Below are 27,636 nucleotides of genomic sequence, written 5' to 3' on the forward strand. Positions count from 1 at the left end.
AATTGACTGTACACAGACTTCCCTGGAGTATCGTCTCTGTTGTGCTCCATCACCACGTGCTTACTTCGCCACTGACAGTGTGACGCAGCTATGACGTCATAGTGACAAAATGATTGTCATCTGTGTCTTGTGTGTGTGTGGCACTACTGCAGCAGACGATATCATACACAGTCACAACGCCACGCTTTGCACGTTTTGCCATGCCAGACAAAAAGCGTGGGATAGAACACGATGACGTGAACCATAGAACGCACGTGCTTGTTAAAACGAGGCTACGTAGACCTCACGGATCGCATTACCTGTGACGAAGTGCTTTTGGCGAAAGGAATTCTCGATGAATGGCGGTGGCTGTCAGACGGATTGAAACTGAAAGGGCCGGCGTTGCCTTCCTGGACCAAATACCGGTAAAGTTCAATAGATTGCTATCCACTTTTAATACTTGTGATTTGTTAAGTATAGTTTAGCAAATTCATATCCCCGCCACCACCCTATCATCTTCCGCTTTCCGGTTTCCGGTTCTATATATTTTCACGAAGTAATTAGTCCGTGATATTTTACTGCCACACACATCAACTTTGACATGGGAAGTAAAATTATGTTATGTCTACCGCAAAATTAATTAATCAGTTATCTTTGGTTGTAGTTGTTTACACCGTTCTGGTCGATTTGGTTGAACTGTCTGTGTCCGTCCATCTTCCGCCTCGCAGCTTCCGTGATTTATATCAAACTCTACTGCATTGTGGAGAGCGGTGTCTGAGTAGCCATGCTCCTGTCGGTGAAGGTGCTGTTACTCGACTTAAAAGCTAGGTGTGGCGCTCCACTTATGAACCCCCCACCCACCCAAAAAAAAAAAAAAACCCACACACAAAGACAAGCCAATTTACTGTCATGCACTTTTTGGTGTAAGTCGGTCACATTCCTGAAAGGAGTAGGTGAAGTGGTGCATGTGCTTGAGTTTCTTACGCACGGCAATGCAGCCAGCCCTACAAACAGGAGACAGATGCAGAGAAAGAACAGTGTGCCGAAGACGAGAGCTGAACCTTAGCGACAGCCAACCTCACTGTATTTGGTGCAGAGACAACAGAAACAGTCCACTCCACACCCGTACGCAGTGGAGTAACAATGACATGTCGCACTAACTTCTTCTTTTCTGACAGAAAGAAAGGTAGAAAACTGAGCCGAAAGTAGAACTCACAACTCACAGCTGTTTGGTGCAGAGACACACAGTCTTATTCATGATGCAAACAATGCACCGCCACAGCGCGTACTGTTTGTGATAACAATGACATGTCCCTTGGTTGTCTGAGAGTTACACAAGTAACTTCTTCTGTTTCTGCTGTACTTTACAGAAACAAGAAAGTCCTTGATATCACTCGTTACATATTCCTTGATCTCGGCTGTTCAATTCTGTCTTGTCTTGCTGATATATTGCAATTGCCCACATTTTGTTGTGGATTCAATGGCATTATCTGCTTGACTGCTGTACTGTTCAATGCACAAGACCAAACTAAGTTAATTGTCATGAAATTCGTGTTGACTGTTCATCCACACAGCAAATTCACTAAAAAATATATAAAAAAAAAAGATGCTGAAGGCATTGCTCGCTTTTTAAAAACTCTCATCTCAGTCATCTCTAGTTCGCGCATTTTGCTACCAACCACTTACCCTTCGCTCGAGTAGAGGATCGAGCAGACCGAGTGATGTAAAAGAAAAGGAAGGGAGGTGATCATCGTCCTCACAAAAAGCTGGCCCCGAGATAAGCGAGGAGGCGGACACCTTAACTTCCTCTACGATCGTAAAGCACGAAACTACTTTAGCATTTATTGCAGTTTAGTAACAACGCAATAAAATAAAACCTACATAAACGCGCAGGCGTAGACGGTGCCCGCCCTTCTCTGCACCACCTGTCACACTTTTTGTGCAAGGTCGGCATTGACGCGTGACGGATGTTCGATTTGCATGATTTGTAGGGACCGTGCTGTGCCGAGTTCTAGAGTGCATCATCTACTCTACTGTATTTGTTACCGATGCAAAACAAACAAACAAACAAAACAAAAACCGTTGCATTTTTGCACCTGCTTTTGTTTCCGGTTCAGACCCCAACTTTGATTTGATCTTAACACTGTACAAGACTCTTCCCTATTATTTATGTACATACATAAGCGTACTGTGCAGTTGCAAAAACACAGTTATGAAACGTAAGGGGTCCTTAAGTGTAAGGTTGTTTGCGTATTTGTGTGGGAAAAAATTGCAAGAAAACAAGGAAAAGGACGCTTCTAGTACGCTAGCACCTTGTTCACGGAGTAAACATGTTGCCGTGTGGAAGATCGTGGAAGATGCCGTTGTAACGTACCACGAGGGACAGAGGCTAACAGACATGTTTACCGTTACTCTAGTGTTTACTCACCTGGGAGGAAATGCCAACAAACAGGAAAAACATAATTTGAATATTTAAAAAAGTTTAATATTCTGATTACACCTAAAGTTAACCGTCTTGGTTCTAGCCGATCCTGTATATTGACTGTTAAAAGTGCCAACTTGAAATAAATAAAGCGAGGAAAACAAAATTGGTTGGGTTGACAGTAAGATAAGATCGGCACTAAATATGTCTATTCGTCACCTGACCACTTAACAGCTCACTCACGAGGCTGGTCCCTTGGAATCAGCAAACCTCACACCCCTATCCGAGAATACATTTACCTCCCACCATTGGCCATCCTCCCTCAGCCCCACCTACGCACAAAGCGGGAGGAAGATGGGAAGGAAGGGTGGTGTAGAAATTATGGGGTTGATGATGTTGATGGTTGTGCTGTCGTTGCACGCTGCGTTTAACATGCTGTACCTGTCATTTGAACAAAAGAGCTTAGCAAGTCTGAAAACCGGTAGAAACTGTTAACCGAGTTAGGTTAAACCACTTGGTAAATAAGCCCCCAGGTTATTGTTTTCTCGGTGTTCCGAGATTTTCCTTGGGTAAAACTACTGGACAATTTGTCTCATTTTCAGGACAGATTGTTTTCCAGACCTCCTTTATCTCTCTATATATATATAGTTTAGAATACTTAATTACTGTTTTCTGAAAACAGTGATCATCTATCCCGAAATGATTTATTTTGAATATTTTATACTTAAAATCTCAAAACAAAAACCTGAAGTGTTGAAAAAATCTAGAAGTTAAAAAAACAACCCTCTCCTGTTGACGACTGTTAATTCGTGTTTGCGTGGGTCAGCTGGGTGGTGGTAGTGGTGATGGGAGGATGTGATTACAAATGTTAGCTTCGTTGCTGGACGACTGACTGACAGATACTTCATTTCGGTTTACACCTGACTCGTGAGCGCTACGCGTGCAGGCTGCTACCTTAGTAGTTCAACAAGTAACCTTTCATTTTAAAGTTGAGAAAATTGTTGTTATCTTGTTTATTTCTTTCATTCATTCTTAACTGTAACTTTTTTTTTTACCTTTTCTCGTTCTACTATAAAAATATATATAAGGGTTGTCTCGTGACCTCACGGTCATTGATAAATGAGGTGTTAGAGCCAACACTTATCTTGGGATATGTGTGTGTGGTTGTCTTGTGAAGTTGCAATAAGGGTTATGATTGAGTAAGTCAGTCTGATCTCCTGCTTCCGAAACATGTAGTTCGATATGTCTGCTTCGTCAGAAGGGGATTTCGTTTAACTCCTTCGACAGCAAGAGACGACCACTTTGGTAGTGAACATGGCTCGGCCGTCTTCGTCTCCTCCTGACCCTGATTTCTGAAGATTTGGCGTACTTGCTAGAACAGCTCGTTTAGAATTGTCACATATCATTGTTGCAAACTGCAGTTTAGTGTTGTCGTATCTGCTTCGTCAGAAATCTCTCGCCAGACGCGTGACGCGCCAGGTTGAGATTCCGCACTCACTCCTTCTCTTGCTCATCCGCCCTCCCGTGTTTTTCTCGACATGTCCGACAGTCGGTCCAGTCTGTTGACAAAGATTTGGCGCCTTTCGATAGGATGCTGGTTTACGGAGCTGCAAAACACACCTCAATGCGTGACGTCACATTAGCCTCGTTTAGTGTCATTTCATGCAGGTGACTAAGAGGGAGGGGCGAAGGTGTGTGTGTGTGGGTGGGGTGGTGGTGGAATTCGATGATAATATCGACCTTCATACACAGTTCACGTGCTGTGTCTGCATTTTGTTTTGTTGACTTCTCGCTAACAGGAAGTGGAAGCCACAAGGACTTAGCTTGTTACAGTTTATTAATTGTTATTAATTACACATCTCAATGTGATTTTTCTTTTGTTGCAAACGTTTAAAATCAGTTAAAATCAGTAGTTCTGTCCTCTTTCGAGAAATGTTCCACGTACTGTCAGCTTTGCAAATCGTCACGCAGATGAAAAAGATGATTCTTGTATGTGTGACAAGAGGGCACTGTCAAGACTGGGCGATTTTTGGGTGGTTTTTAAACTTAAAAAATGGCCTGTCCACGACGTGAGAAAATGTCTTCCAAACAAAGTAAAAAAGAAGAAAGAAAAAAAGAAAGAAATGTCAGAAAATCACTAATACATTTGAGATATCGAAGGAAACTGGGAATTTAAAAAAAAATTCCCATTCCTTTCTATTGAGGATATTATAATGCCTTTACTTGTGTCCTTGGAAACAGATTGTGGCTCTGCGCCTTGGTGAACCTGTTGTGGCTTATTTTCATAAAAATCGTGCACATATTGTGCATTTTCGTACGATAATGTGATTCAGCGTATTTTCACATTAAAAAACCAATTATGGAGATGTGTAATCATAAAACAGCTTCCTGTTACCGTAGGCGTAGCTGTCTGGATGGAGATGTCAGAGGAAGGCAAAAGTGTGGAGTTGTTAGTTAACTCTCCATGATTAAACTGAGTTTTCTTGGCAGAGGTATCACATCACCGCAATATCTGTAGCTTTAGCTCGATGCCGTCATTACGACTAATTTGTTAATCAACAAGACAGTCGTTACATGCTATTTCAGTTCATTTCTAGCCACTTACAGACTACTTCAAGGTGTTGTTGGAATGAATGATAAATGGTTGCTACAAGACTTAACAGAATTGTCTGTAATGTGCTTGAGAGAATGAATTGTTGTGCATCTAGAATAAATTGCATGAGTATTCCATAAGTGAAACCTCCCAGACTATCCTCCCTCAAATCTCGAATATATAGGGTCTTTTGTGTGTAGAAATAAGATACCAACATATGCAGCAGAAGATTTGTGAACTATCTCGTCATCAGGTTGTACCTGCAATGATGTCGCATTCTTGTGTCGCGTCTGTCTACAGTTCAGCCTAATTTCACTTATTTAAAACGCTCTTTAAAAAAAAAAAAACAACAACAAGAAAATCGGAAGTTTTGACCGCCTCTGTTTTCCGTAAAAAAAAAAAAAAGCAGGAGACCCATTCATACCTGGGCCAGGTGGCAAGGGAAAGGCAAGGCCGCCCCACGCAGACCCCGGTATAAAAGTGACGGGCAGTCACAGCGGGCAAACGTGCGCCGGACTACCTGTCATCCTGTCCTTGTTAGTGCAGTTGTTTTCGGTATACACAGAATACGCAAGACTGCACACAAACCTGGTGTCCTGAGGAGAGAGTCGTTCATTGAAGAACGGAGCGATAGAGTGACGGAAATAATGAAGCTGGAGACAATGCTTTCTCGACGGCAGAGTGCTGTAGTTGGTAAGTCGATCACGGACGAGTCTTTCTTCTCAATTTCCTTCTTTACTCACTCACAAAGACACCCAGACGTCATTACTTTTTTTTAAAGGGAAGCTGTATATTTAATTTAATTGAGAAAACCAAATGAGTTGCCTACGCCCACTTTAGCTTTTGATCATAAAAGAGTGAACTATTTTCGCTCCTTGTCGTGCACATTGGAGGTTAAACCTTTAGGGCACAAAAAAAAAACAAAGCAAAAATACGACAGTCAGTGCATTTTGCCATTATATTTATTAATGCAGTGGGATGTGACTAGTTGCAAACAAATCCTTTCAATTTCAGAGCATACATTATAGTTCAAAATGGAAAAGACCCTACGAGCAGCTCTGCAATACCTATCTGACAACCAATAGTCATGGCAGCAAGCAGTCACTTGACCACAACCACATACAAATGTTTGCACTTTACTCTCGAGTTTCTTGAAAATAAAATAAATAAAAAGAAGAAAGACAAGGAACAAAAATAAGACATCAAGGTTATCAAGAATATGCATCTGTATCTAGGATTTCTTTGCCACCGCTTTATAACACCTAAGAGGCTGGACGCCGCTTTATAGCTATTGAGACCTTGTGTTCCTTATTTTATCTTAGGATGACGACTTGCCCTTACTTCATAACTCACGGTCTAATGGTCAGTGATGATTTCAAAGTCTTTACTGTCTGTTGCCCTACCTGTATGCCTATTTCCCTATGCTTTCTTTGTCTGTCTGTCCGTCTGTCTGTCTCTCTCTCCAGTGTTTGTCTCTCTCTCAGCCTGCATGTTTACCTGCCAGCCAACCTGTCTGTCTACCTTTTTCCTTGACAGTCCCTCCTTTCCCCCTCCTCCTTCTCTTCCCCCACCGCCTCTTTCTCTCTCTCTCACACACACACACCGCTGCATTGTATCCTTGTATGTGACACGTCGTGAAAACAAAATGGAAGCAAGTGTAATTTATTAGGATGCAGCTATGCGCTGCCGGCATTCCAAAAGCTCAGGGTGATGAACAGTGGCAGGAGGAATTCTCACGAGAAATGCATCCCATTGGTCGTCAGAGCCGGCGCCAGACGATGCAAAGTTGTGCTCAACGGATGTGCAGGGTAGATCAGAAAATCTTCCTTGAGGCGTTGTTGACCTCAGATAAAATTTTAATTAATTTCAACCTTCAAAGAAATTTCTTACTCCATTGGCTACCAAGAAAGTCAGTAAACTTGTGACTGGTACAGCATCTTATAACTAATATTGACAAGAAAGAATGGAATTCATTTTAGGCTTGGGAAGCCTTTCAGTGCTGCGTGTGCTCGCGATCATCATTACTGTAAGCCATAATTATTTAAATTATCAGTTGAGAAAAGACAGCCTAAATGCCTTATTTCAATATTTGTAGATAAAAGGTAGCAGATATGTGTACATGATTGAAGATAATGATATTTTTCGTTCTTCGATCTCTGCGTTCCCCTCAGTGCTTGCGTCCTAAGCAACTGCCGAGTCTGAACCAGGCTTACATTTTGCAAACAGAATCTTTCAAACTTTGCACTCCATATAGCCAAGAACAAATAAAATCCTAACAAATTGACTGCAAGGAAAAATAGTAAAAGATAAGGAACAATCGCTTTTTTTTTACGCGAATAGCTGGTTTCATGAATTTTTATTCTAGACGATCATTCGTGCAAGAATTTCTCTTTCACTCAAACCGTTCAATGCACCTTTCTCTCGTCACAGACTCTTTCTGAACTCGTGGAAAATACACGGAAAGAGGAAGTGACGGAAAGAAATACTTAAAAAGGCGAGAGAGAAATAGAGAGAGAGAGAGAAAAAGAAAAAGAAAGAGCGAGGCAGAAGGTAGACCCCACCTTTGGTGGTACCAGTGTTCATTACAGAAGTTCGCAGGGAGGGAAATAAAGCAAAAAGTCTCTGGTATGTAAGATGTTAATACTATTACCATACCACTATCCCTGTTTTAAAAAACTTCACTGCTGCTGATGCTGACACATTCCACTTTTACTTGCAGATGCCGAAAAAGCTGTTTGCAGCACGGAGGCCGCCAGGAAAGAGTCTCCAGAGGACAGCTCATCTAAAGAGGAGAAGAAAGAGCTGAAGGAGGGTCTGGTGGAGAAGTTCACCTCCTGTCGCTGGGTGGTGGGTTACCTGTGCTGCACGGCGCGCTTCTGCCAGTCCGCCATTCGCCAGCTGATGGGCATGGCTGTCGTCTGCATGACACTACGCTCCACCTCCCCGACACTCACTCAGACAACAAGCGACAACAACACCATCGACACAAATGATGACAGTACTGCACCACCGAAAGAAGTGAGGATACGAAACTTCGAAATAAAGCCAAAATTTGTTTTCTTATCTGTTTATCTCACTTGTCTGTTTTATCAATGGCTACGTTAAGTGTGTCTCACTAATGGTTGTGTTGTATTTACATGATGTTTGTTGTTTTGTGATTGTATTTCCGTTTTCTACTTGACGTGTTTAACGCGACTTTCTTCTTGTGCTGTATGCCCGTCGGATCCTGTTATCGCTTATTCTGAGATTGTATGTCAACACACTCACTTCACCTTCTTGAAAACTTCAAAACGAATTCCATCATTCCATCATTTCGTGAGGCTTCATGCCTACAGATTTTATTTCCCAACACGTTCTGCCCACCCGTTCTGTGTGCTCTGTAGACTCTATCCACCCATGTGACTTATACATCATTCACATTATGAGGGAGTAATCTTGGCCTTTTTCTCACACCTACTCAGGGGGGAGACTTTGCCTGGTCACCAGAATTCGAGGCTCTGATCCTCAACAGCTTCAACATCGGCTTTTTCTTCACCCCCATCATCGGTGGGCAAATAGCCACAGCCGTGGGCGGCAAGCGGGTCATCGCTGTGTCGCTACTGGCCGGTTCTGTCGTCACCATTCTTCTTCCGCCTGCAGCGAAGCTCAACGAGATCCTGGTCGTTGTCCTCCGGATCTTGGCAGGAATGTTTTTGGTGAGTCCTAGGACATTTGTGAACTTTTCTTTTAACAGCGCGCGAAACTGTGCGACCCCAGGTCACAGACTGCCATAATAAATGTCAGGATGGTCATGTCCATGTAGTAGTTGATCACTAAAATTTTTACTTTTATGAATCTGATTCATGTTAAAAATGGTTTTTCACCACACACACTCTAGCACGCACATAAATGGTGAGGTGGTGGTCTACGTTTGCAGTGTATAATATCGTGTTATGTTGTAATGTATACTTTCATAAATTTATCAAAAAGCTTTATATTGATGACTTGAACAGTCTGATTTCGTTGTTTAAAACGAAAACACCTCCGATTGATCAAATTGTGTGTACATCTGTATGAAGGGTGAATCACCCTTCTCGCGCTAAGATAGAAATTACCAATTATCTTAATTACCGTTTGTGTACACAGGGTGTAGTGGACCCCGCCATACAAGCCCTGTGGGCAAAGTGGGCTCCTAAATACGAGAAGGCCCAGCTGACCACCTGCTCCTACACCGGTATGCGACACAAATGATGTACACATATTTTGTAGACTACAGTCTGTATACCACTTGCATAATGTTTACTGCTTGTATCATAATAAAGCTGTCAGCTGCTAGTCATTTCACGTCGAGAATGACATCACTAATCCTGAAAATTATTTTAGTATGTTTTAACCCCTCACCCTTGGGAACCTCACGCAACCAGCTGTCACAACAGCAGGAAAATGGAAAACTAAAATAAAAAGCTAAATAATATGCAGTTGGTTGGAGAGGTGTGACAGAACAGATAGGTGGTAGTGATGGGGAGGGGAGGTGGTAGCTTTTATTTCTTTTTGCCCTGTATGCTTTGTGGTGACAGCTTGTTGTTTATATATCTATTTATATTGTATTTATACATGCCTCTCCGCTTTTTTCACTTTATTTCCTTGTTCATTGTAAAGGAGAACAATCTGTGCTCATATTGCAGGTCTAAGTATTGCTGGAATCGTGACTTTCTTCATTTCGGGCTACCTGTGCGGCATAACCATAGAAAATGGCTGGCCATTCATCTTTTATTTCTTTGGTAAGAAACGTCTATATCAAGCATCGTTCAGTCTAAGGTTAATGAATCTCCTGTACACGGTTGTACTCTAGAAGCATTGTCTGCTGTAGTGAAGTATTATCAGCGGCAGCATTAATTTCTTCTTTTCGAGAAGACCTGGGAAAAGGAGCAAGATAAGTTTGTTAACGATCAAGACATGCATGCTCTGAGCTTTCAAAAGATTATTCACTATTTTCTTGTGCAGGCGGATTCACGCTGCTATGTTTCATCCCTTGGATGTTCCTGGTGTACGATTCTCCAGAGCAACACCCAAGAATTCTCGAGAAGGAAATTTGTATCATCAACCTTGGCAAGAATCCACTGGATATCAAAAACAAGGTGCTTTCTTCTAACAACTTCAATAACACGTGGAGTCACGATAGTTTCTCCCTCCAATACATTTGAGCGACATTTCTTTTCTTACTTTCCTCCACCACCTCATTAACTTTAGCTTTATTGATCGATATTTTCTAGCCATCTATTGATATCGAGTTAACGTAGGTCAGTTGGATAGAGAAAATTGCTTCCAAATCAGCACCTTAGAATGATTGAGATTTTAATGGTGTAGGAAAGTTCTAGCAAATGATAACTGTGCTGAACCTTGTATGAACCGGACTTGTTGTGACAGAAAATGACAACCCCATGGAGGGCGATCCTGACATCTGGACCGTTCTGGGCAATAGTGGTAGCGCATATCTGCTACACGTGGGTCATGAGCTGGATCATTGCGTACCTGCCTAAATACCTGAAAGTCGTCATGTTATTTGATGTGAAAGATGTAAGATCGGAGCCTCTTCTATCTATTTCTTCTTTGAACCGTTTTAGTCTTAATATCAAGACTCCTACCGGAGCAACGGCATGTGAATGTGCGTAGCTGCGTGTGCGCGCTACTGATGATGATGACGACGACGACGATAATCCGTACTCATCTTTCCTTTAATCCATCTGAACAGAATGGCTTGTATTCTTCGCTGCCCTTCGTCGGCCGGATGCTCGCAGGGTTCCTGAGCGGCTGGTTGTCAGACTGGCTCCTTGGACGAAATATGTTTTCCACTGCCACCGTCAGAAAAATCTTTCAGGTTGTAGGTAAGTGGTGCAAACAGATTGATCAAAATACTTGTTGTAGAGTTCTGATGATGCATACTGCAAGGCGGAGTCGAAATTAACTCCCTGAGTACATAAAGTGTATAAGGGGAAAAAAATTGTCTTCCAATGCTGTTCTGCATTTGTGAAACTTAATCAAGACGGTCGATTTTTCCCAATTGTCAACGCTGCTGGTGTAAGAATTTCGTGTATTTGCAAGTCTTATAGCTTCAAAAACCTTTACATTTACTTTAACGGAAAAACGTGATGCAGGCTAATAAATATTTAATTTTATTAAGTATTTCTATAAGCATGCAGAGTTTTATCTAATTTCTTGAAGCAAATAAAATTTTAACTGTTAATTGAATAAATCAATTGAAAAAAAAAAATGCGGGCTTGCATGTCCATGAACACACGCTCGTGACAATTGCGCATTCTTGGACTGCCCAGGTCGCATTTGTTTTCCTCTGGACTCATGGCTTCAGACAAAAAACAAATTAATTCTGAATTTGTATTGAATACAATAAGAAAATGTATCCGTGATAAGACCAGTCAAGTTACTTCTCTTGAACATCTTGCTCTGTTATGGCCTACGAAAAAGAGTAGACCACAGATCGTCACTATTAAGAGAAATCTACATCAAGTACTGCTTCTGTAATCACTAAAGTACAATAATGTATTACCTAAAGTGTATACTTTGTAATTCCAGAACTGCATATAAAAAAATCACAATACAGAGTAAATATATGTCCTTTTTATTTTTAGCATGATGAAATCACATTTCTGTACAACCTTACTTGGACCACTCTACTTTAAAATTTCGCTGTTCTTGCTTTCCTGTCTCGGAGATTATAGAAGTGTGAACGATGCTTCCAAGCAGTAGATGAGGTTTCTGGACGGTTGGGACAAGAAAGATATGGCCTGTTCTGTGACCATCACTGTCTGTCTGCAGGCTGCCTGGGGTGCGCAGTGTGCACACTACTTGTGGGATTTTTGGACAGCAGGCATCGTATGGAGGCTGTGGCGCTTTTGGTGCTCGCTATGTCATTCCAGAATTGCACCTCCGTGGCTTTTCGCATCAATCACCTGGACATAGCACCCAGGTAAGACCTTCTAGAGCGCAATGACACCTGATGAAACATTGAGATGCGCCCCGAGATACGATAACGAGAGACCACCCGGAGATGTTCACAGCTAGTGGGGCGGTGGCCTCGGAATGACGTCACGCAAAAAAGAGAGGCTTCGGGTGGACTGACAAAATTCTCCTCACGCACCGGATGCTACAGTGGAATCTGGGATCACCAAAGATGATACCACCAGAAGAAAGCTGAGATCCAACAGTGGTTGGTTAAATGGTTTGGTGGGAAAGTGCTTCCACCTAGAGGTGATTTCGCACTATGAGGAGAGGAAACCCGAGTACTTGAAGAAAACCCCCGACGCCCAGTCCTGCGAACAGGTGCCACGTACAGAGACAAGATGAGCCCATGAGTGAATGTTTCACCTGTCCACCCCATGCAGCGATTTGTAGGGGCGCTGGGATGTACATGAACGCGAAACAAGATCTAAATCTCTAACGGACTGAACGATATGTGCTTGTTACTGCTTAGTGCTGACTACTCCACCGCTCTATCCCCCTCCTCGACCTTGTTGCTCGACACTACAGCACTTTACGACCCTTGACATGACCTTATTGCCCTCTGCTGGTCTGTGCAGATTTGCCGGCGTGATGATGGGTATGACCGTTACAGTTGCTATGGCTGTCTCGCTGACGGGGCCTCCATTCACCGCCGCCATCGTTCGCGAGGTAATTTCTTTGTCCCGTGTCCCTGAGTAGCATAATTGCTGACAGGTGTTTGTGTCCAACAAACAGAATCAGTGTATGTACTAAGCGTGGTGAGCACTCAAATGTTAGTGTGAACCGCGCTCTGCACGAACCTGTTATTTTAAGTAGAATGTAGTATTAAGGTTCTATACAATCCATGGTTACTGGTGTGTTCACCAATGGAGGTCACTGACGATACTTCTCCTCGCATTTTTTTTTTCTGTTACAGAACACCAGAGAAGAGTGGCTTATCGTCTTCATCGTCGTCTCTGGGTTCAACATTTTTGGGGCCGTAATCTTCGCGCTATTTGCCAGCGGGGAGGTGCAGATGTGGGCCTTGCCGCCGAAAAGCGACAGCGTGGACCACAGCCCGGTCGTTCCCGCGGACAGCAATGCCGTCGTCGCCAGAACCTCTGACGACCAGGGCAGGACACCGCTGGACCTTCCCAACGGCTACTGCGTGCATGATGAAGCCTCGCCTAACCTATCGAAAAAAGGCGTCCCGAGCCTCTTTGACCAAAACAAGACTCACTTTGATGGCGGAGACCAGAAGAAGACCTCTGAACGGCCACCGCCGGAACCGACTGAGCTGCAGGGAAGCCAGAAGAAATCAGAAAGTTCTCACAGCAGCGACACCGACTTCTCCGACCTGGATGCGGAGGGAGCTGCTCGGTCTGAGGAGGAAAAGACGCAGATGACAAATGACGGTAAAGAGTGTTCAAAAGTTTGCGAGGCGAAAGTTCCGTCTGATCTCGAACCCCGGCTGGCGTCGTCGACAGGACTGAGAGAAAACTTCAAGAAGAGCGAGCTCCCAAAGACACACCTCGCCCTGAGGAAACGAATTTCGTCAACGGATTTGAACAAATATTTGACGACGAAAAAAAGGAACAGAATAACGACATGCCACGTAAGGATTAATAAGGAAAGAAAAGGAAAGTGTCCTTCAGCCCCTTCTGTCGTACCAGCACCGATTTTACTTTCTCGCCCTACAGCACATGTGACGATGTAAGTTGCAGCATGTTGCTGTGCCTGATACGCACCGTTCACTTTGATCAAGTCTCTATGCAGTAATGCAAGCAGAACTAGTTCTCAGTGTTCCATTTTACGATGACGGTGTTGATATGAGTGTGCACACCAAGATCCATGTATGGAGTGGTGCTTCTCATGTTAGCTCTCTATCACCTGGTTCTTGTATTTAGGCAGTACAAAGTTGTGGAGCCAGAGAACTAAGAAAGAATGTGATTTGCACGTGGGATGAATTGGTGGAAAGATGCGAGTTGACATGCGGCTTTTTGGAACTGTTTTCCCAAAATCACTTTAGCTTGACGCCCTTTTGTTCCTACCATCCGACACAGTGAACTTTTTTTTCTGCTCCCCATTAACCTTTCACTATTCCATCCACTCAAAAATTTCAGAATAACTAAGCTTTGAATTAACATCTATTGACCTATCCGTACCTCAAGCATAGTGTTTCCAAAATACGAAAGAGTTGGGTTTCGGTTCGAGAAGTCGTTCGTTCAAAACTTCGTACTTCTGACATTATAAACGAAAGCAAACTTCGGCGATGTTCTAATCCTCACCAAATTTGTGCAGGAATATACATGTACATATATACCCGTTATCTATGGTCATGGACTGAGCTGTATTCCTTTAATTCCCACCTCCAAGATGTTGCTGACGGCTTCGGAAGGTTAAACTACTGGGCAGTGACACTGTCCCCGTTGCCGAACATTGAGGTGTCAAGTTAGAAGTGTTTCACTGTTTGGCTATGCAGACTAATCCCGATTCAGATGAGGTGATCGAAAGTTGACAAAAACCGAGGGAGTAAGCGACACAGCACAGATTAGCTTTGAATATAACAGTTTATGAGCAGCAAGCAGAAAAGTCTGTATGAACAGGTCTCACGTGAAGAGACAAGACGTGAATCTTTTAGCGGATTTAGCCGTTGCGCGGAAAGAAATCTGTGTAAACAGGCGCAAAGATTTGATTAGTATTGCGGATTTTCTAAGTACACGATTTCCAAATTTTAATGATTTAAAATGTTGATTGCACTACAGTTTGATAAACGGTACACTGCATCACAAGCGCATGATTCAAGGAAAGGACTGCAAAGCAGAAACTGCACAACACACACTTGCAAGAAAATACCATGACTATGACTATATAAATGTTTTCTATTTTTATTCTCGTAATTAGCACGACTATACCCAGAATATGATTCATGTGCAATCAAAATTCCAAGAAAATACAATGAGCATGGCACATCTGCCTAGCTGACAGTCAAAATCTCTCCTGGAAACCACCTTAACGAATATGATGTAAAGGGCACTTAGTTCTAAAATGTAGTCTATACAAAGGGGGTAAATACTATGCTGTCAACTCAGATGGCCATAAAAAATGTTTTCTTTAAGTCTCACCATTAAGCCATATCCTGCCTGAGTATTAAACTTTGAGTTCAATTCCAATAACTGTAAATCACAGAACTCAAAAAAACTTTCTAGAAGTGTTCTTTCTATGCTCTAGAATTGACTTGAAAAAATGTTTCAGATGTCTGCATTCCAGTACATTAATTTTGGTTTTGAAGTTGAGCTTTAAACCCGCCACAGTGGCTTTTCTAGTATGATGATAAGCCATGCAGACAAAAATGTGCAACAATTTATCACTGTTGCCCTTCAGAATGCAGATATCTCTCTCGTGATTGTATAAAACCAGCAAACAACATGTCCACCAAACGAAGCACATCTCTTTTGATGCAATCTACTTCGTAAATGCACAGAATAATCATAACAAGCCTTAAACCAACGCAAACTGATATAATCTGAAATGCTTTGAGCATGCCATTTATCAGTATCAATGATCCGTTGATCGATCCAGTCATCCAGTCTGGGTTGGGGAGGTTAGTCAGATGAGGTATTCCAAAAAATTGAGATATTCCTCCATTTCTCTGTGTGCCATTTATAAAAACAATTAGCACATTGAGGTTGTGTCCTCCTTTGATTTGCCATCTTGTCTTAATTGCAAAAAACTTTCATGGTACTTTAGTGTCACTAATGTGCACCATTTTCAGACCAAGAAAGCAGCACTGCTTTACAGCCTACAAAGGTTCTGACATATTTCCATACCAAACTTCCACTACCAGCATGATACAGTTCGCAGACACATCCACACAAAGGTAAAAACAGGAGCAATTATTAAAATGGTCATGTCTCAAAAGATATGGGCCCATTTTTTTCTGTGTAAAAAATATGCAGCTGTGAGCACACTAACTGGAAAATGCCACCAGTGACGAGTCTGCAAATACATTGTTTGGTTCCTAACACCTTTTCCAAAACTGAAACTGTGATGTGTAATCTAGAGATGGACAGACTGGTGCATAGCTTGACAGGTGCTATTTCATTATTGAAAAAAGCTGAGAATATGTATGAAAGCTAACAGTAAACTGGCTACTTGAGAGAACTTCTGCATATTGGTGGCTTTTCTGTAAGTGCTCATATGAATGAAGAATTCCCCTTTGTAAGCAATAAATAGAAATCAGAATACATTTATGCACAAGATGTTCTGGGATGTTTTGTCAAAGAAACTCCTACAAGCACACAAGATCACTACAGAGTATTAGATGCCACTGTTCAAGGACTTTGCCCCATTTTCAAAAGTAGCTCAAATTGTCACTTCAACACTTTACACTCAAAGCTTTCCCACACAAACTTTTACTAATTTTTTAATAGCCAAGACACCTCTCCTTGAAAAAAAAAAAGGTCTTTGTACACATGCATTCTTACCAAAACTTTCTCATCACCATACCATGGACTGTATCAACTTACATGGGGCAAGTAGATATTAACTGATATGTCTACATAAAATCACTAAACGCACATGCATACATACAAATTTCCTTTTAAAACCAAAATTTGAAATCTTCACACTATTCCTTCCCTTCTGTTCTTGTAATCTTAAAAAGTTTTGGGGTATAAATCAGATGTCATTTATGATGCACAAAGCAGCAAATTGTAGTGATGGGAGGAAGCCTTTGCTTAAATTGTGATCACCTGTCTGTTTCATAACACTTAAGGTCTCTTCTTTCAACTAGCTGTGCAGAAAACATCAAGTTTCCAAAGCACATTTTGAAATGGCACAGCACAGTCCTCCATGAACAGTGGCTTAGATGTAGTGACAAAATTATGATTCTAGTATCTATACAGTGTTCTATTATTCACTAGACAAGACAAAAAAAAAAAAAAAAAGAAGAAAATAGATAAGCAGGTCAGAGTGATGTATGTTTATCTTCAATTGATAAACTTTTGTTGCTTTTGCTTTACTGTTGCTCCTTTTTAAAATTAAGTTAGAAATGCACTTTCCAGTACAACAAAAACAAAATATTTGGACATGCAAACAGTGCATGCCTTGTCATATCATAAAAAAACCCAAACAAAAAAACATGCCATGGCTGAAATCATGGGTTAGAAGAACCAGATAACATTTTAAAATATCAGCTTTTATCTTTTAGAGTGACAAGTGACAGTGGAGAAATTATGCAACCAAAAAAAAAAAAAGTCATTGTCTAGACAACTCAAATATATTTACAAGTCTGCACACAATGACAAGGAAAACAAAGATCAGAAAACAAACTGAAATCTGGGTTAACATTTGTCAAAAAAAATTTTCTTATCCTTTTAAAGTTATTTTTGATATAATCTTACTAATAAATAAAGGTCACAACAAAGGTCAAAGATGCTTACAGCTCAATTTTATCACCATTAACGAAATGCTAAAAACCCCAATTTAAAATAAATCCTGAAATTAGAATGCCTTTTTTTAAAAAATACTTTGTGAGGAAAGAAAAAATCCTCACCACATTAAAATCTGTTAAGTTAGTACTTCATTTGAAGCATATCTTTCAATGTTGCTCACTTCTATGCTGCCAATGAATGCTAGGTTTCAAACGACAGGTTAAAAAAAAAAAGAGACAATTTCCACCTGCTGTAATCTGTAAGCTCCTTCAGTTATACATGAGCAGCTATTAAGTCTGGAAAGTTCTATGGCTCAGCATGATGTAGTTGATGCCAGATAGGTTGTTGACAAGATGTCATGCATCTACGCATCACCAACAGCCTTGCGAAGATTGATTGTGTCAAAGGATTTGGGTCGCTCGATGGGCAGGCCTAAAGCCCGATCCCATATCAGTGATGACAGCACTCCCAGAGCACGAGACACACCAAAAAGTACTGTGTAGTAGTTCATTTCTTTCATTCCATAGTACTGAAAAAAAAAAAGGGAGGGGGGGAGGGTTTAAAATGGCCATCTTAACCAGCTACAGCTTAGCCAAGTTTACTCAAGCACAGATAGCTGGCTCTGATTGCAAGGATAGGTAACTAAGCATAGGTATACTGGTAAACTATGTTGTCAGTTATGACATTTTTAACTTGTATTTGGGAATGGGGACAAAATGTTCCCACCAAAAAAAGCCAACTGCAGACACTATAGATACATTTTCCCACACAACAGTAATACTAACCTCAATACTAACACTAAAAAGCCAGGGTCAGGATGAAGAATATGATAAATACCAGCTATGTTATCATCAAAAAAATTTACAACTTAATGCAATAAATTTTGTTAACCAGTTTTTTTATGACTTCAATGTACTGTGAACTCTACACTTTCTTAGATTTGTAGTTTTCTTGTTGTTAATTGGCCTTACGAAGACTACTTAATGCAATATGGTACCAGGCCGAAACCCAGACTGAAAGTAACAATATGTTGACATTGAATAAACCTAATTGTGCAATCAATGAGGTGAAAGAAACCTGTGTTTAATAATGATGACAACCAAAGATTCCAAACGGGTTTCTTAAATCCTTACAATAAGCAAGTCTACCCAGTAAATCTGTTATCTCTTACCTGAAGCAAGACGCCACTGTGAGCATCAACATTGGGCCATGGGTTCTTGGCTTTTCCCTGCTCTATGAGGATGTCTGGTACCACTTTGTAAAGCTGAGCTACAAGTTTAAACAATGGGTCATTGGGTAGATGCTTTTTAGCAAACTCCTGCTGGCAAATGTACCGTGGATCAGTTTTGCGTAATACAGCATGGCCATATCCAGGCACCACCTGTCCATTTAAAAAAAAAAAAAAATCAGGTTACTGCTAAAACTGCACTAAAGTATCTGCCATCTTCTATTAATAAATACTTGAATGTGTCTGCTGGTGAATTATCATAGTTCTGGAAAATAAAATGTCCAGCAATCCCCTTCAAAATTTATTTGGCAGTCATGAGTTGCCTCACTGCAAGAGAGCCCTGTTTGCAATGTTTCCAACAAATCTACGATGATAATCTGTAATTTTATTAAGGTGAGAGGTCCAACATGTGAGTATTTTAAGCAAAAAGTTCACATTTCAAAGCAGCAGATTCAATAGTATTATTGTTACTGCTATTACCATCCTGTCACTGAAATATACCCCACCACTTAATGAGGTATACAAAAATAGGCATGCATGGCTTTATCTGCTGCATTAAACACTGTTTCACTTAGATTGCACAAATTTATTTGAATGGGTATTATCAGAATATTAACAAAGGTAGACATTTAAACTTTTCTTCGTTGCACAGCCGACTTTACTAAAATAAACTACCACTCTATACCTGATGTCAAATGCTACAAAGCTCAAAGCCATGTTCAGATTAGTACAAGAAAATTTGTAAGCCAATGTGAAAAATGAATTTAGCATCAAAACATTTTTCAACAAAACCACATCTGAATCTTATGCATTACTTATCAAAGCATTAATATTTAGTTTTATCTCAAATTTGACGGCATTCCAAAACTGCTATTCTTCTTGTGCTGCATCTTGAAATTCAAGCAATTTTACATTTGAGTCCCCCCCCCCAAAAAAAAAAAAAATTCAGGGGGGAGGGGGATGCTAGGCACCCAATAGCACTAATGTTAAGTCCTAGTTACTACTTAGAAAAACTGTAATATCTGCAAGCTTCAAAAGAAAACAAAAAGCTTCCAAACCTGCCCTGACTTGAGCGTGTTCCAGATAAAGTTACGGAGTTGCTCATCTGTTACATCACCACCAAGTGTTTCCCGCAGTTTTGTGACCCATACAAGCACTTCCTGCAACAACAGAATGAAAACTTTCACCTCCTGTACTTGTTTTAAAAAAGAGTTACCAAAAGCAGTTGGACAGTGGAACAATTCTGATCACAAGTGCTTCTTTTCTTCAACCCATCAAGCCCCACTGAACAAAGACTGCTTGTCACATTTAGACAAGGTTTTAGTTTATAAACCTGTTTTCTTAAAAAAAAGGTTCCAACAGTCTACCTTCACTTTAACATAAATGGCTATGCATCTCTACATACATTGATGGTTCTGAAAAGCTTTTATCACAAAACTGTAATTCCCCAATTTAAAATGGACTAAGTATTTGGTCTAAAAGTAGTGTACATTTGTTAGCTGAAGTTTAACATGTACAATTTCTAGACGCATGCATATTCAGAACTTGTACTAGCAGCACTCAACTAAAATAAAATTCTTTAATGACTTTTGAAGCCAAGGTGTTTCAACCATAAAAAAAATTTTCTGCAGCCCACAAAGAGTTATGGCAGTAAGAAATATGCTTGGTGAGAACTGAGTTACAAGTACTTTAAATGATTTACACTTTATGCACGAAAAGGAAGATTGTCACCATGTGATATTTCCCACCACTTCTTAATGTAACAAGAGCTATGCATCAGCTGCTGATTATAAATCTTATGCCCTATGAAGTACTATACCTGGTTTGCTAGACCATGCAAAGGACCTGCAAGACCATTCATGCCAGCAGCAAAAGATAGGTAAGGATCAGAAAGAGCACTTCCCACTAAATGACAAGTATGAGCACTGACATTGCCACCTTCATGGTCGCTGCAAACAAAATTAAAACTTTGCATTATGTTAATGTTCTTAAAGTATAAACTGTGCATAGAATTTTAAATATAATCATCTCTCTCCCTCCCCCTTCTTTTTGGACAGCAATATGAAAAAAATTAATTAAGTTCAAATCTTTTAAAAGCTAACCCTCTACCCTCCCTTAAAGAATAAATCAGTGATGGGATTAGCAACTATTGCAAGAAACCAATGCCTCAAGCATTTTATACAAAACATATTTTTAACAATTCTAATAAACAAATATTTACTGATCCAACTCTTTTCTCTTAAATGTATTATCTTTTACAATCAAGAATTTGTGTCTTTTAATATTTTTCATTAGTATCATATAGCAATATCTTGACCATACCAGTCCAAAATATCAGCTTTTCTGGCAAAACAAATCCTCATAACCCATTGTTTTAAATGTGACAGTCCAGTGGAGTTAATAAAGTATTACACAATTAAACAGACTGCACAAGAGTTGCATCAAAATTTGTCTCTTATTTACAGCTTTCAAAACCCACCTGTGAATGGTCAGATACAAACGCAACAGCTCTGTGAACTCTGGGTTATCATAGCCCAGCATGGCAGCAAAATTTGCACTCCAATCCTTGTTGGTGTCAATAGGGCAGACACTTGTTCCATCTCGGTACAGGTTACGGTATATTATAGCAGCCACCGTTGGCAGTTTGGCAATGAGATCCATGGAATCTTCATAAGTGTACTGGACGTGTCACAAACATGACAAATTTCCACTTAAAAAATAGATTTTTTGTAAAGAAGAGAACCTTAACAATACTAGACAGTTTAAACTGTTCACCAAAGAGAGCAATCCATCAATAAACAAAAATGTCAATTTCACCTAGTGGACAAATACATCCTGCCACAGGTATGTCAGACCACTATAGCATGTTGCTAACCCCTAGCACATTGTCAAGAAATTGCAGCAGCCATATCACTAGACATTTACTACTTGGACTTTTTAATCTGTAACAGACCTTTTCTTTACAGTGTGCTCACAGATATTCTTATGATGCAAAAATATTTCAAATCATTCTCAACAATGTTTTGCACTCATTCTTTTTATTATTTGTCATTTATTTACTCACTAATAGCATTTCAGAAAAAATTGGAGAAAACCAAGATGTTAATGAAAATTCCTTGCAGTAGACATGACATACCTCCCAATACAATTTTTTATTTACTCCCTCACTGTAAGCCTTGGCAAATTTGCTTTCTGAATTAAGGGCTGTAATTGCAGCACTAAACTGTGACATGGGGTGGAGGTTGCTGGGGAAGTTATGCAGCATGGTGATAACATGGTTGGGCAATGAAGCACGTTGATTCCATTCCTGCAAGAAAGTATTCTTTTGTTTAAGTGACAAAGATCACATGTACACATCCATTCATCTTATTCTCCTTCTATGTTGCCTAGGTTACTGCATGAGAAAAAGTCTAGAAATAATGTAAACAAATGCTGGCCAGTTAGATCTACTAAGCTCATGCTCCTTAAGTTTTTGTTGGTGTCATTGCACGTCAGCAGTAGACACATTTAAAGTAACATAAAATTAAATTTTCTCATTTGTCTACTTTGTAAATAATTTTAAATGACAGAACTCACTGCAGCAAATTTACAAAAATCTTGCGTATCATCCCAAATCAAGTCCTACCTTCCCAGAGGACCCCTATGCAAATCAGACTATAGGCAACATTTTAGTATCTGTAGTGCAATAAGGCAAGTTAAATTTATATAGGTATTACTGTCAATATAAAATTTATAATACCTGAATTTTCCCTTCTATGAAACAATATAAACCCTTACAGCATAATTAACAGTTATTCCCCTACCTTGGTGACGGCAGCCGCCTGTTGCTGTGTTGGAATCTTGCCTGTAAGCAAGAGCCAAAACAGACCTTCTGGAAGGGGTTCTTCACCTCCAGGGGCTTTAGGCAGCAGCTTTTGGCACTCTGGTATGCTATAGCCACGGAACCGTATGCCTTCGTCAGGATCCAACACAGATGTCTCTGTTACAAGGCCTTTGATACCACGCATTCCACCATACATCTGTTGAAATTTTTTTTCAGACTGTATTTTCAAGTACATTTCAAAATGAAACTATTTTGTCACATTGACGTAAACCATAGCACCAGTTTTTTTCCTAATACAGTCAACAGAGTTTCAGGTAAAGAAATTAAACTTTTTAAAATCATTTCATTTATGGTAAATACATTTCCTTTCCATGCTTAGCTTTACAGTAAACGTTATTTGCCATGTAGTGCTTCTTTTGGCAATAAGTGCTTGCTTTGGTATTTGAATTATTGTTATTATGGTAGTGGCAAAATGCATTAATAGAAAATGTCAAAACAATACTGAAAAGATGTCAATTTACAAACCATATCAACTGTAACTTCTCCAACTTTAGTTTTGCCATGCTTTTTGCGAAATTCTGCTACTTCCTGTTGCTTTTCTGGAATGATGGCAGCCAAAACTTCTTTCAGGTTCTGAAGCAAAGAAAAAAAAAAAGGATTGCACATGCTCTTTTACAGCTAATTATAAAAAGCATTGTCATAAACCACCCTCGTTCAAAGCCAGAACAAGAAGGCCGAAACCCCTAATGAAACATTAAAGAGGGGCAGAGGTCGCCTCCGTGCGATACCAGACTGTGCATTGGGAAAAAGAGATAATGTTCATCTCCCCTGGCATTAGCTGAGCCTGGGAATTTACACAGCTTACATAAGAGTGACCCCCGTCATCACTTCAAAGGTATGCTCGTTAATTGGAAGACCAGTATTCTTAGCACTGGACAACAGCATTGTTTTCCCTGCCACCAACTGAATGCCAGTGCTAAATGAGGGAGCTAGACAGGTGTCACGACAGTTGGCGGTTGATGAGGACAAAAGAGAGATGGTAGTTAAGTCCTAGGTATCCTGAGTCTAGCGCAGTGATGTGGTCTCTTTAGTCCAAAAATCAATAGCATCAAGGCGAGGTAGAGATGTTTCAGAGGGGTCACATGGTCTAATACTATATAGACTAGGACAGAGCTATGGTTAAGACTTTTCCTCGTGTTCCAGCAGAGACGTCACTCTCAGTGATTTTCAGTTCCAGGCAGATCTGAGAAAAGGAGACCTGTTCCGTTTAGAACATATATCACTACCTGCTGGCACTTGCAGTCTGGTTGTATAGAGAAGTGAATGTAGTGCAAGTAAGAAGCTGGTTCTCCCAAGCGACAAGCAAAGGAGCCAAATGTGTTCTGGCAGCAGGAAGTGCGTGGCAGCAGTTGGTAAACCCCACCGTGTCATCCATCCAGTTGTGGTTGACTTCAGAGGACAGCTGACAAAAATCATAGCTGCTGTTTGGAATCGTCATCGCCGCCGTCTATTGCCAGGGGCAACTGTTGTAGGGCAGTGGCAGGAAACCTTTGACAAGAGGAGTCCAGCAGTGGTGTTGCGGTGTTTGCTGTTAGTTGTGCTTTGTAAGAAGTGTGCACACCACCCATCTCCAAGTAACACAGGCAAGGTAGCCGAGTGGCCTTGCCAGTTCCAGCGCAAAGGAATGGTTCATGTCCCAGGGACCTACAAGATTCCGAGACCATGAACTGTAGGTCAAGAACGGACCGTGCATGACCTCGTTAGCTTCTAAATTTGCCCTTTTGTAGTGTTGATTTTTCTGACCTGATGCCAGGTTGCTTTGATAATTTATATACATATTTGGTTTCAAAGCATCTGATTTCACACTAACCTAATTTTGCTTTTTAAAAAAAAAAAAAAATTTTATGCTGTACAACTATCTTGTCAGTTGTGTTTGCACACATGGGTGAAAGTGGTTACCAGTCGGTATGCATGTGGACTTGGGAATAAGCGGGTCAGTGGGTATGAGAGGGTGAAAGTTGGGTGAAGCAAGACAGCAGAAGTGTCCCATTTACCCCTGGGTGAGCAAGGCCTACCCCTCTCCCTGCACCATTCCTCACAAGCATGCATTATCGATTTTTCAAGATTCTGATGCAAATAACTTTTTTAAAAATTCAAGAAATATTGTATCACATACCGTAGATGATGCTGAAGATCCTTGGCGAACACTGAACAAGGACACAAAATTCTAGAAAAAGAAAAACAAGATTCAACTAAAATGGCTAAGAGACAAGGAAACTTCCAAATTTGATATAAATTCATCATGGTAATTTAACAGGTCTTTAACTAACCTTTAAGTAATTTTAGATTCAACCATACAAACTGACTGGCTAAACACTGTTTTGCAACAAGCAGAACCCACTACCACCCTATTTCCCTGTTGGATATTTTTTACATGATTTCATATATTCACTTTATTTTTTGCATTGACGTTTCTGCATCATGCTGTTCTGTACTTTAACAGACTGACATGAAATTAAAGTATGTTGTCCTACAATCAAAATATTATAATTCTGCTATATCACAAAAAAAATGACGATCAACAATCTTAGACAGATGCATATCATACTTCGACAGAATGCCCATATCAAATAGCTAACCAGGCTAGACCCTAAGGACACTTTTTAAAATCAATAAATCCAATGACTTGTTAAAATCATGCTCGACTTTTATTAACTTCTACTTTGATTATTGGTAAGTGTTAATTTTGTATTGACCAACACATTTTGATGGCATCCTCAGGATTGTAGACTTAATTATGGCCCTAATTTTTAAACACTGATTTCAATTTTTTTTTCGCCTAGTCATCTTGAGCTAACACAATGACAGTTTGTACAACTCCTTAATGCCATGGACCTGACATCACTCACAGTCGTATATTTTAGCGTCAGTCAAGTGCTTGACACAAGTTTTTCAGATAACATATTTTCATGATGTTACAAGACAGATCTTTATCATTTATCTACAACTTTAAGGCAACTTATGTGGCTGCAAGCCTTTTAAAAATAAGTATGGCAACTAAAAATAAAACTTATCTGGTTCAACAAATTTAATGAACTTGGGTTAGATGCAAGTACTAAATGCTGAACTTTGACAGATTAAAGCAATATACTGTGCATAAGATCATGTTTATGGTTAGAATACACAGATATAAGCATTTTAAGACATAAATGAATAATGTTGAGGCATGGGAAACCCTTTCTAGATAAATATATTTGTAATAAATGGCAGAGCAGTAATGGTTTGGGTGTGCTATGAAAACTGAAAGGGTCAGCTAAACCACAATTTATTAAACAAAATTTACAGGGCTTCTGCTTACGCAAAAAACTGCGTACAGTACGCATTAAAAGTTCGGAGGACCCCTTCAATTTTCGTCAATGGGGTCCCCTTCAAATTAGGGTGAAGAACAGGGACCCCTTAAAAATCTGAAGAAAGGGTCCCTGGGACCCCAAAGAATTTAGCCATAGCAGAAGCCCTGATTTAGTTATATTTATCAGATTTTAAAAATTAAACACCTAGATGTTTTTAATTATGATAGTAAGAATCTCTGAAAATAGAGTATAAAGTATCACAAAAACATGTTATTGTGACATTTTATGTGAGAGGCACGAGAAATATTATATTTGTTTTTATCACACCTGAGTTTGTCAAGAAAATATATAATTTTTACATTCAAACCTGTATTAAAAAATCAGCTGTTTCATTTGTGGGCAAAAAATCGCTTCTTGAACACATCAGCGATTTTTCTTCATTTGACTCAAAGACATGCACAGATTTGCTGAATTAGCCACACTGGTTGCTACAAATACTACTTACACCCAATGGAGCTCTCCAGTGTAGGAGTGCAATTTTCTTCCTAGTGGCAGGTGAGAATGCCGATGTTTGAAGATTTAGCTCTTAAAAAAATTACGATTACGTACTCGTATTTTGGAAATCATTATTTTTCAAATGAAGTTCACCCGATCGAAAAGAAATGTTGCACTCGGGATAACCTTTAAAATTTTTCAGATTAACCATTACCTGTTTGCAAAATTCACACTAACTACATGATGCTTGCGTTCAACAATAATTTAACCTTTTAAAAGAAACATTCGTTTGGCACTAAATTCAAGTTTCATTCCGTTAAGCTATGTAGCAATTCTTTGTTAGACTTCTGATAAATTGTTTAGATCTGGAAATTACAGGCTTAAGTCAGTAAAAAGGTTCGATATTTATGATGTTAAACATTATGGCATTCACGTTCTATTACGCGAAAAAAAAAAAAAAGCTACACAAGAATTATGGTCCCAAAGCCGAGTCGTGCAAGTCTGTGGGTGTGTGCGGCTTGGCCTTGACATGCAGTCAAGCTTTTATAACCTCCCGGATCTCATCCCGGATTTCTCTTGGGCAAGGTCTGTTTTGGTATGTACATAGCTGTGCACAGAGTAACAATGCTAGGGAAGAAATGCATTGGACCTGATCGTCTCTAGAGGTTTTTTACATGTATGCTGTCCCACCAGGAACATGACCTTCGCGTGTCTTTTTGAAACAAGCTGCGTAACAATGTTCATGTTTCATGATTGATAAGAAAAATAGCATTTTTTACAAACTGCCTATTAACATATTCCAGAAAAACTGTTTTCTGACAACAAATTTAAACACACGATCTCTAGCCGAACGCATGGCAACGACTCGAACAAGTGCTTCGTCGGTGCGCACACCGCGAAACATAGCCCACAAAGAAAAAACTCAAGCGCTGGTTAATGTTTCATAATGTTTAAAATAAAATTTCTATAAGAATAATCGATATTTCTTTTTACTACCTTGTTCTGGCGGAGGACCTGCAGCGAAAGCGATCTTACGATAGTAGCATGCGACATTTTCGCTAAAATTGAATACGTCGTCAACTCTTACTTTCGCCGCGACCTCCACGAGCGCAACAGTCACGTGACTCGGAATGACGGAGGACTATGGGAGCAAGACAGTTTGCGGCAAGGCCGTCGCTGAATAAAAAAGCTTCACTCGAATCTACGTTGTGACCAAGTCGCTTAGTAGATTATCCTCGTAAAAATTATAAAACTAATCTTGGGCACCTAATAATGTTGAAGTAAAATTAAAAGCAGCTCCGTTATAGTCGAAGGGTAGCGAGGTGTTAAAGCCCTT

The 27,636-nt window shown here is 40.1% G+C and overlaps 2 protein-coding genes across 4 annotated transcripts; one reads left to right on the forward strand and one right to left on the reverse strand.

The window, feature by feature from the left end:
• Positions 1-15,130, forward strand: LOC112565358 (sialin-like). 3 transcript variants are annotated; one of them, XM_025240770.1, is made up of 12 exons: positions 1-404; positions 5,401-5,687; positions 7,714-8,012; positions 8,456-8,689; positions 9,120-9,207; positions 9,659-9,754; positions 9,978-10,111; positions 10,401-10,550; positions 10,726-10,858; positions 11,808-11,958; positions 12,569-12,659; positions 12,907-15,130. In XM_025240770.1, the coding sequence occupies exons 2-12, from the start codon at positions 5,642-5,644 to the stop codon at positions 13,684-13,686; spliced, it is 2,202 nt and encodes a 733-aa protein (XP_025096555.1). In that variant the 5' UTR covers positions 1-404; positions 5,401-5,641; the 3' UTR covers positions 13,687-15,130. The 3 variants fall into 3 exon arrangements, with proteins under 3 accessions (XP_025096555.1, XP_025096556.1, XP_025096554.1); XM_025240771.1 differs by lacking the exon at positions 5,401-5,687 and having other exon boundaries at positions 3-404; XM_025240769.1 differs by lacking the exon at positions 1-404 and having other exon boundaries at positions 4,852-5,687.
• Positions 14,842-27,450, reverse strand: LOC112565360 (citrate synthase, mitochondrial-like). Its single transcript, XM_025240772.1, has 10 exons — positions 27,297-27,450; positions 24,632-24,682; positions 22,981-23,088; positions 22,436-22,651; positions 21,769-21,939; positions 21,112-21,311; positions 20,452-20,581; positions 19,691-19,792; positions 18,576-18,785; positions 14,842-17,933 (listed from the first exon to the last, which is right to left on the reverse strand). Exons 1-10 carry the CDS (start codon positions 27,351-27,353, stop codon positions 17,769-17,771), a joined length of 1,410 nt encoding a protein of 469 aa, XP_025096557.1. The 5' UTR covers positions 27,354-27,450; the 3' UTR covers positions 14,842-17,768.
• Positions 27,451-27,636: the final 186 nt, after the last annotated feature.

This window comes from Pomacea canaliculata, linkage group LG5 (assembly GCF_003073045.1).
Source record: "Pomacea canaliculata isolate SZHN2017 linkage group LG5, ASM307304v1, whole genome shotgun sequence".
Taxonomy (NCBI): Eukaryota; Metazoa; Mollusca; class Gastropoda; order Architaenioglossa; family Ampullariidae; genus Pomacea; species Pomacea canaliculata.